The sequence below is a fragment of the Podarcis vaucheri genome (genome assembly GCF_965113315.1).
Source record: "Podarcis vaucheri genome assembly, chromosome: 7".
NCBI classification, from domain to species: Eukaryota; Metazoa; Chordata; class Lepidosauria; order Squamata; family Lacertidae; genus Podarcis; species Podarcis vaucheri.
In genome coordinates this window covers 80,655,601-80,665,798 of record NC_138765.1, presented here as the reverse complement: position 1 = coordinate 80,665,798, position 10,198 = coordinate 80,655,601, and the positions used below count along the sequence as shown (strand labels likewise).

The following is a 10,198-nucleotide window of genomic DNA, read 5'->3' as shown; positions in this document are numbered from 1 at the left end:
TCTCAATATTCTCTGGTTGGTCTCTGTTATTTTCTCCGACCGATGGAGAATCTACAAAGGGCTCTACAGTCATACCTCAGGTTAAAGTCACTTCAGGTTGAGCATTTTCAGGTTACGCTCTGCAGTGACCCAGAAGTAACGGAATGTGTTACTTCCGGGTTTAGCCGCTTATGCACGCGCAGACGCTCAAAATGCGCAGAATCGGTGAATCACGACCTGTGGGTTGCGTTCTGCTCAGGATGCAAACGGGGCTCCGGAACAGATCCCATTCGCATCCAGAGGTACTACTGTATAAGGGCTCTTGTGTCCCTATAGGGGAATAAAGGCAGATTTTTGTTTATTACATTCGGTATTTGAACTATTGGTACAGTGGTACCTCGGGTTACAGATGCTTCAGGTTACATACGCTTCAGGTTACAGACTCTGCTAACCCAGAAATAGTACCTTGGGTTAAGAACTTTGCTTCAGGATGAGAACAGAAATCGCACGGCGGCAGCGGGAGGCCCCATTAGCTAAAGTGGTACCTCGGGTTAAGAACAGTTTCAGGTTAAGAACGAATTAAGTTCTTAACCCAAGGTACCACTGTATTAATGATTGTATTATAGATGGGTGTTGCTATAAGGAGGCTATTGCTGGATTGTAATGGGAAACTAAGAAACAATATTATCAGAAAGCACTTTTGTTCCAAAACCAAACAAAACCAAGCAAAACCCCAAATCCTTCTTCTGCAGTCATCCAGCCCTTAAGGCGGTGCTGTGCTGATAAAGCGAGCCTCTTCTGGCTGTTTTTTTCCCCTCCTCCCCTCTTCTCCCCTCCTCGTCTTCTTCCTTTCCTGCTAATACATGTGTTTCTTGTTTTCTACTGTAGCATATGCAGCGCGGCTCATATTTATATTTTAAGTGGGTCTGGTGGGTGGGCTCTAAGGAGCAGCCTCTCCCCCCGCCCTTCCACAGGAAGTAGTCCAAAACATTAAAAAAAGGAGATCCCCCCCTTCTCTTTTTACTTCTTTCTTTTCAAAACCATCCTAATAATTAAAAGCAATCATTTTGCAAGGCGGCTGCTCCTCCCAGCTTGAAATCTGATCCTAACTGCTATTGCAAAGAAAGTTGTGTGAGTGTGTGCGGATGTGTTTGGGGTTTTTCTCTTTTTTTTTTTTGCAAGATGCGCGGAGGGGGGGAGTAAGGAGGGGGGTGATTTTTTTTTTTTCCTTTCAGAAAAAAAGGGGAAGGAAGGCGGATCCACGTGGTTTAATCGGAGACAGACAGAGATCCCATTGTTCGCAATCAATATATAAAAAAAGAGGCAGCCGGGGCTTTTGGAAGGGGGGGGGCAAGAATTAGATGCGGGAAGATTCGGAACCTGCATTCAGACGTACATCTTGAAAGAGGATTCCAACCAGTCGGTATTTCTGACTGAAAGCGGGAGAGGGGGAAATAAGACGACGACTTTGCGACCCAAGAAAGCTAAAGTTTGTTCTGTGTTTTCTTTTTTCTTTTTCCATCTCCTGATTTTGCACATTTTTTTAAAAAAAAGGTGGAGTGGGGGGTGATTGAAGATTTGGGGGCAGGGGTGCTTTTTTGAGGGGATGGGGGGAATTATTCTTCTTTTTTACCTTTTTCCAGCAAAGGCCCAAACAAAAACAAAAAAGGACTGGAAATCGGGACGGTTGAAATTTATTTATTTTTTTACACCGAGAATTGGGTGTTTTGTTACCGGGTTTTTTTGGGGGGGACGCGGATTTAGTTGCACCTGGGGGGGGCAATAATAGATTATTACTAATTTAACAGGAAGGAGTTGAGAATCGGGTAGGATTATAGATATTCTCTTATTTATTCAAAGTCTTTCTCTCTTTTTTTGTATTTGAGAGAGTTGGCCCCCTCCACCCAAAACAATGGGTGTGTAGTTTTCTGAAAGAGTTTCTAATTTTAAATCTGTTTTTAATTTATTTTTTTTTAATTTAAATGTTAAAATACTTAGTGTAGCGTGGGAGAGGAGCAAGTTATCCCAAGACTTTTACTTTTTAAGAATCCATCCGGTTTTGTGTTGCAATGCTTTCGTTAAACACTTTTGTGCATTTGCACGAGGTGGGGGCTTTCCCTCTCTTTCCAAATTTAAGATTGCAAACTGCTGTGCGTTGATGGGGAAGGGGCTTCCTTTTTCCTCCTTACTGCGCTTTGTTCTGTTTTCAATACATTTTGGTGGGGGGGGGGCCGAACAGCTGGGTGTCCTTTTTGTTTTGTTTTTTAAAAGCAATTGAAAAGTTGTGTATTTATTCCAGATATTTGTTTCTTGGGGTGCAATCGGGCTTCGGAGGACACCCCCTCCAATTTCTCATTGCATTATCTCCCAATTTCTCATTGCATTATCTGTTTAATGAAATCTGGTGTGTTGGTGCAGGTCAGTTTAATAGTTAAATTTCCAAAATTGCTGGGCGAGTCTCTCCCCTCTTGTAAGTGTAGCAAACACTGAGACAGTGAGAAGTAAGTTGTTTTTTTTCTTGTGTGTGTGTTTTTTTTTGCTGAGGGAGGGGGGAATTCCCTGGTTTAAAACTGGGGGGAAAGGCTAAATTGGAGGGAGGGAGTCATATATTTAAAGGAGTAACTTTGAGGGGATATTTAGGGTCTTTTCCTTTCCATTGAATGGGGGTTGTGTGGTCAAAAAACCCTCAGTTTTAATGTATGGGGCTTGACTCACCCTCTTGTTATTTTATAGGGGGTCCTTAGGGAGCACATATATATCTATATATATGCCTAGATTTGGGGAACAAATGAATAGATTTTTTTTTGAGACAACTGGGGAAGGAGCCTGGGCTTCCCTCATATTTTATGGTGTGTCGGGTTATTTGGGGGACTCTTAGCCCTATATTTGACATACAATGGGGAGTTGCTGTGTTTTCCTGTGAGGTGTCCCCCCTGCCACAAAAAACCCAACCCTTTCCCTCTTTAATTTTGGAGAAGCATGGGCCATTTTTTGTGTGTGTTTGTAAGGGATAGACCGAGTTTGTTAGCATCCAACCCCCTTTTTATATAAAAAAATGGCTTGCACTGTATCCCCTAATCTGTTTTGGTGGGGTGGAAAGGGGAAGGAGGACTGTGGAAATGGGGGGCGTGTCAGAAGGTTTTCCCTTGCAGCCCTAAAACTATAGGGCCCCCAAAATGGGAGAAATTGGTTTCGTGCTAGGGGGCTGGTTGTGTTGGAATGGGTTGCCCCACTTTGTGTGGGGTGCTTTTTGGAGCAAGCCTCTTGAACGGCAACAAAATTGACAAGTTTTATTTTAATTTGGGGTCGGTGTCTAAGGCCTAGTTTATGAATTTCCCCTATTCACAGGCCAAACTCTGGTTTTGTGACTTGTGAGGGTGCTTATGTGAAAGGGAATCAATTCCCTGCCCCACATATTGCATTATTGGGGGGGGGAGCAGGCTATCTAGGTTCCCCCTCCCCATACTTAAAACACATATAAGTAAATTATTGGCGGTTTTGCCCCCTGACCCACTGTTAGGATGGGGTTAGCCCAGGGGTAGGCAACCTAAGGCCCGGGGGTCGGATATGGCCCAATCGCCTTCTCAATCCGGCCCACATGTGGAGTGTTTTTACATGTGTAGAATGTGTCCTATTATTTAAAATGCATCTCTGGGTTATTTGTGGGGCCTGCCTGGTGTTTTTACATGAGTAGAATGTGTGCTTTTATTTAAAATGCATCTCTGGGTTATTTGTGGGGCATAGGAATTCATTCATTCCCCCCCCCCCAAAAAAAAAATATAGTCTGGCCCACCACATGGTCTGAGGGACGGTGGACCGGCCCACAGCTGAAAAAGGTTGCTGACCCCTGGGGTTCTCACCCCGAAATCTTTTTGGGGTTCTCTCTTTTTCGCTGCGGGGTAGAGATATTTTATAGAGGGGCTCCATCTATTTGGCTGGCCAAATTTGTTTCATTTTCTAAAGGCTATGTGTGGTTTAATGTTTGGGGATGGGTTGAGCTATTAGCCAGCCGTGTGTCCCCCCCCCCAAAAAAAATAACCCCCATCTTTATTTTGTGGGGTTATCACTCCCTCTTTCATATATGGGAGTTTATATTTCCCCACCACACAAACACAAAAGTTTGGTTCGTGGTCCCAGGGGCTGCTGTGGGGCTACTGCCCTTGCCCCCCCCCAAGTTTTTTGTGGGGGTGAGAATTTGAGGGGTGCACCTTGTAATGGGTTTCTGGGGTGGGGTTCCCTCCAAGGGTTCCTAGTGGGGAGCCAAATTGGTGGGAATTTCTCCCCATAAACCCCACTTATAATTGAATGGAGGGGTTTCCTCCAAATTGGGAAAACTGCAGTTTTAAATTGTACCTCTCAATGTTGGTTTTCTTTGGGGGGGGAGATAATAATGCCCCCTCTTTCAAGGCTGGCATGGGAGAGGGTTCGCTCTACTTCACCCCACTTCCCTGAAGAATTGGGATAAGGTAGATCATGTACTTATGATTTGAGAGCCTTTTGGAGGGGTGAAAATGGCCCTTCTCCATAAAGTTGGGGGTGTTTTATGAAAGGGGGGGGGAATAAAAAATCAACTGTTCTGGTTTTTGTTTTAAACACCAACAAGCCAATTTTAGAGGGTGATTTACTACCATCCCCCCAATAATTTGAACAGTTTTTGGTCCCCTCCGCAAAACCCTTCATTGTGTGTTTTGGTGTGGGGGTTAAGCATTTGATGTGCATTTGATGTTTTGGTGTGGGGGTTAAGTCCATCCCTCCATTTCATAACAAATGATACTTTCCACTGCTGTGTATTTTAAGAGAGTTCTGCCACCTTCTTAAAAAATATGCAGGAAAAAGGAACGGGCAGGGTAATAGGGTTTTTGTAAAAGGCATTGAGGGATTCTCCCCTCCCTTTAAACCATCAAGTGGAATATAAATTCCATGAAATAAAATAAATTTCACTTTTGTCGTGCTTAAATAGTGTTGGGTCTAGGCCCTAGGAGGGACTCGGGTTTCAAATTCAATCTCGAGCCTGACCAACCTCACAGGGTTGTTGTAAAGATGATCTTGTGTTTGCTTCCAACTTCACAATTCTATGAAATGGGGAGGAGAACTTATGCATGCCTTCTTAAGTTCCTTAAAGGAAAAAAGGCAATAAATAAATAGCGTCCAAAAAATTGTGTATTTGGAGAAGGGGAAGAGGGCTAGGAGCCCCTGCCTCAGTCCCCCCCCCCTCTCTCTCTGCTGTTCTGTTTTCATTTATAAATTTCACAAAATTTATAAACCCTGTGATGGTAATGGGGAAAAACCCCTCAAAAAATAAAACAATGCAATTTTCAGTAAAAATGGCAAAAAGCATCTATTTATAACATTTTTTGAGACTTCTTCCAAGACTCAAGGCAGCTTACAATAAATGAAAACAAGGTGGATAAAAGTACAGAAAACTGGGAAACATTTAAAAGTTGATGGTGAAATAAGTAATTAAGTGATTAAATAAGTTTTGATGGATGTAATAATGGAATACAGAATGGTTTATGTAAAAATATGACGTGCAAAATGAACCATGGAAAGAGAAGAAAGAGAGTCACTGATACTTTAAGGACGTTTAAACGAGTATTCTAAATTGTAAAACAGAAAATTTAATGAAAATTGTATTATTATTTTTTAAAAAAGTAATGAAATGCCAATAGAATCGAAACGGTGTAATTGAAAACAAATGTATTAAAAGGCAGATAATAATCAGTGATTAACTCAAAAGGGTTCAGGACACACGTCAGTTATGCCGTGGTGGCCTAGTGGTTAGAGTGTAGAACTAGGAGCTGGAAAAGACCAGGGTTCAAATCCCGCCGTGGCCATCATGAAGCTCACTGGGCGACCTTGGGGGCCGCCTCTCGGCCAATGCCTACCTCGCAGGCTTGTTGTTGGGTTTAAAGGATGGGGGAGAGAACCAGGAACTCATTGGAGGAAAAGGGGGGACGTAGATGAAAAAGTGAAATGAATTCTGCAGTAACGCCTCTTTCCTCTCTCCCCCCCATTGATCCCTTTTCCCCCTTTTGCAGGAGGGACGATCCGGGGAGATCGAAGGCGGGCGACCAGGATGCCCAGGCGGAAAGCGACGGCGGCTTCTTCGGCCACCTGGGACGGTGCCGGCAACGGGACCGGAGGCACGCGCAAGCGGTCCACCCTGCCTCGTGGGGCGCCCCCTCCGGGGAAGAAGAAGGCCCGGGATGGAGGGGGCAGCGGCAGCAGCAACGGGGGTGGCGGCAGCAGCGGGGACGAGCAGGACGGGCTGGCGCTGCCGCCTCCCCCCGTGGCGGCAGGAGGGGGCAAGAAGCCAGGCCGGGGAGGAGGACGGGGCGCCGGGGAGCAGCCCCCCCAAAACCAGGAGTCTCCGCAGGCTGCCGTGGTGGTCAGCGAGCCGGAACACAGCAAGGAACGCATTGTAAGATATTCCCAAAATTGCTGTTTTTTTGCGGGGTGTTCATGCTGATCGCTGGGGGTCTAAGTGGCTGGAGAGGGTCCTCTGTTTCGGGAAAGAGGGTCTCTTATCTGGGGAGGTGCCGTGATGGGGGACCTACCTGTTTGGGGGGTTTCCTTGTATTAGGGGGGAAGGGTTAGGAGTTGGGGACCCTCTGATTTGCAGGGTGAGGTGTAAAAGACAGTGGTACCTTGGGCTATATACGCTTCAGGTTACAGACATTTCAGGTTACAGACTCCGCTAACCCAGAAATAATACCTCTGGTTAAGAACTTTGCTTCAGGATGAGAACAGAAATCGCGCAGCAACGGGAGGCCCCATTAGCTGAAGCGGTGCTTCAGGTTAAGATCAGTTTCAGGTTAAGAACGGACCTCCGGAACGAATTAAGTTCTTAACCCGAGGTACCACTGTATTTAGAGGTAGGCAGAGCATTGATATTTTGAAGGGGGGGGTTATACCTTGTTTTAGGAAGGAGAGATTAGGTGTTGGCGACCCCCTGTTTAAGGGGAAAGGGTGGATTACGTAGAGAGGGGAATATTGGCAGAGGGGGTGTCATTAACTGAGAAGGAAGGAGTGTATTGTGAGTGGAGGTTCTGAGTCTACTTGGAAAGCTGTTTGGGGTGGGGTGGGGGGAAGAAGACAGGGACTCCCCTTTTGGGGGCTGGAAATTATAGGGAAGCGTTCCCTAACACGGAATGTTGTTGCATTCCAAACCCCATTAGTCCCAGCCATCTAGGCCATTGGTCAGGTGCTTGGACCCCAGATGTATGGAGGGCAACAGGTTGAAGGCAGATATGGGGCTGCCTCCATCTTTTGGGGATGGGGGGCGGAGAGCATGGGAGCCTCCCCCATCCTGTTACCATTTCCCTCTTCCTTTGCAGGGGTTGCAGACAATGGAAGTGGGGTACTGGTAGATACTTCTGTAGAAATGACAGGCAAAGGTTGTAGCTAGCTCAGGGATAAGAGGATTGGAAGCCAGTGCCAGCCCTACTCCGAGTAGACCCATTGAAATTAATTGACGTGGCTAACTTGGGTTCAGGCAACTGGGGCTGCCCCCTTACCTTATCTGAAAAGGCCCTGTTCCATTTAAATTGGCCCTAAATTCAGAACAATGAGGACCAGAATCTTGCTTGATTTTTTTTAGGGGAAGGGCTGTGGTGTAGTGCATTGCAAGCCGAAAACCCCAGATACGGTTCCTGCTATCACCCTGGTATGGGTGGAAAGGCTCCCTGGCTGAAATGCTGCGGAACTGCTGCTGCTGCGAGTCCGTGTCGACAGTACTGAGCTAGGCAGCAGCTCCGCAGCATTTCAGTCAGGGAGCACCAGTCCTCTGAATCAGTATAAAGCAGGTTCCTAAATTCCTGTGTCTTTGTGGGAAGAGGCATAGCTCAACGTGAGAGCCCCTGCTTTGCATGCAGAAAGGCGCAGGTCCAATCCCCAACAGCACCTCCAGGTACGAAAAGACACCCTTTTCCTAAAACCCTCAAGAACCACTGCCAGCCAGTGTTGACAACACTGGGTCTGGTGGACAAATGGTTCAAAGCCTCCTTTCTGTATTCCTCTGGCAATGATCTCGAGTTTTTCAATTTCATCCCCTTGCAGTTTCCATCAGATACAGACTCTGTTCACATTGGAGCAGCAAACTAGCAAACTTCCTCCTGCCCCCCCAGCCCCAAAGCACCCCCAAAACACAACGCACTTGGGGGGGGGCGTGGCGCTAGTTGGCATCTGTTGCTGTTTGCAAATCCCAAAGACGTAGCATGCAGCGATTCAAGATGTTAGGACTGGCATGCCCGTGTTATAAGGCCACTTGGGGGGGGGGAGGTTCCCCCTCCCTTGGCTCCGGGAATCCACGTGAGGACACTGATGCGGATGCTTGCCCTCCGCCCGCTAGGAGGGGCTGGAGGCTTCCCTGTCCGACCGCGTGGGGGCCCACCCACCCCCTTTCTCTGGGTAAGGGAAGTCCTCCTGCAGAGCAGAGAAGCCCGGCCCCTACGGACAGCAGGGCCTGTCTGCAAACTCCCACATTCCCACCCCCTCCTCCTCTGCCTTTTGTCTGCCTCCAGGCCTGCCAAGGCAAGACCGCAGTGGAGGGAGGAGGGAGAATTGGGAGGGGGGGGAAACAAAAACCAGTGGGCTGTTCCTTGCTTGTTAAAACGGCCAGGCTAATTTTTTTAAAAAAAGTTGCTGCTTTTTGGCTGCAGGAGCACCAAACTTGCTTCCTCATTGCCAGCTGCTGGAAGCCCCAGGAAGGGCAGAGCGTTGCTCTTGGGGTTGGAGCCTGTTTGCAGATTTCCCATTATGGGCACCTATGAGGACTAAGGTGGTTGACCAGCCTGATCCATCTCCTGCAGGACTCTTACGATGTTCTTCTGCAGTGTGACGCAGGATGCCTCTGATTACCAATTGCTGGCAACGGCCGATGGGCAGAGTTTGGGGTCTTCCTTGAGGGTTTCCTTTTGAGTGACCCCAAAGGACGGCCCCTCTGGCCTGATCCAGTCATAGGAACCTTGTTGCTTCTGTTTAGTGTGGACACCCCCTCGGTGTTTACACACAGCTCGATTGTTGAAGGTAGCGATGACCACCAACTGATGGCTTTGCAAGCGGATTGGGCAAATTCGCAAAGGGCAATGAGACAATTCAAAGTGTTGGTGTTGACCTTTAAAGCCCTAAACGGCCTCGGCCCAGTATACCTGAAGGAGCGTCTCCACCCCAACGTTATGCCCAGACACAGAGATCCAGCGTTGAGGGCCTTCTGGTGGTTCCCTCATTGCGAGAAGCAAAGCTACAGGGAACCACGCAGAGGGCCTTCTCGGTAGTGGCACCTGCCCTGTGGAACGCCCTCCCACCAGATGTCAAAGAGATAAACATCTACATGACATTTAGAAGACATCTGAAGGCAGCCCTGTTTAGGGAAGTTTTTAATGTGTGACATTTTAATGTATTTTTAATCTTTGTTGGATGATGCCCAGAGTGGCTGGAGAAACCCAGACAGATGGGCGGGGTACAAATAAATTATTATTATTATTATTATTATTATTATTATTATTATTATTATTATTATTATTATTCTAATTACAATGGCTATGCGCTGCAGTCAAAGGCAGCAATGTATCTGAATAATAGTTGCTGGAAACCACAGAACAGGGAGGGCTCTTGTGTTTGGGTCCCAGTAGCGGGTTCCGAAGGGGCACCTGAGGATGCCAGACTGCAGGAGCCATTGGCCTGATCCCAGCTGGCAGCTCTTCCATTCTTCCGCGGTCAGAGACAGTTAGGCTTCTGAATCGCAAGTAGGGTTGCTCTTATGCTCAGATCCTGCTTGAGAGCATCTCATAACGGGCATCAGGGCATCCGACTGGGAGAACAGGACGCTACACCGAGATTAAAGGTCAAGCGGTGGCGCTGTGGTCTAAACCATGGGTAGACAAACTAAGGCCCGGGGGCCGGATCCGGCTCAATTACCTTCTAAATCTGGCCCGCGGATGGTCCAGGAATTGGTGTGTTTTTACATGAGTAGAATGTGTGCTTTTATTTAAAATGCATCTCTGCATCGCTTCTCGGCCTTTTGGCTAAGATCAAGTGTAGTGTAAAATGCATCTCTGGGTTATTTGTAGGGCAGGAATTTGTTCATTTCCCTCCCCCAATATAGTCTGGCCCCCCACAAGTTCTGAGGGACAGTGGACTGGCCCCCTGCTGAAAACGTTCGCTGACCCCTGGTCTAAACCACTGAGCCTCTTGGGCTTGCCGACCAGAAGGTCAGCGG

General features: G+C 47.4%; 1 protein-coding gene across 5 annotated transcripts in view; it reads left to right on the top strand.

Annotated features, from left to right (window-relative positions):
* Positions 1-909: 909 nt before the first annotated feature.
* Positions 910-10,198, top strand: part of RCC2 (regulator of chromosome condensation 2) — a 30,600-nt gene continuing 21,311 nt past the window's right edge. For 3 of the 5 annotated variants that reach the window (XM_082230166.1, XM_082230162.1, XM_082230165.1), the window contains exons 1-2: positions 1,245-1,402; positions 6,018-6,400. In XM_082230166.1, coding sequence (XP_082086292.1) covers positions 6,056-6,400 — 345 coding nt within the window. In that variant the 5' untranslated portion in view covers positions 1,245-1,402; positions 6,018-6,055. Of the gene's footprint in view, positions 1,111-1,244; positions 1,469-6,017; positions 6,401-10,198 lie in introns of those variants that run through there. The other 2 variants (XM_082230163.1, XM_082230164.1) reach the window with 2 other exon arrangements.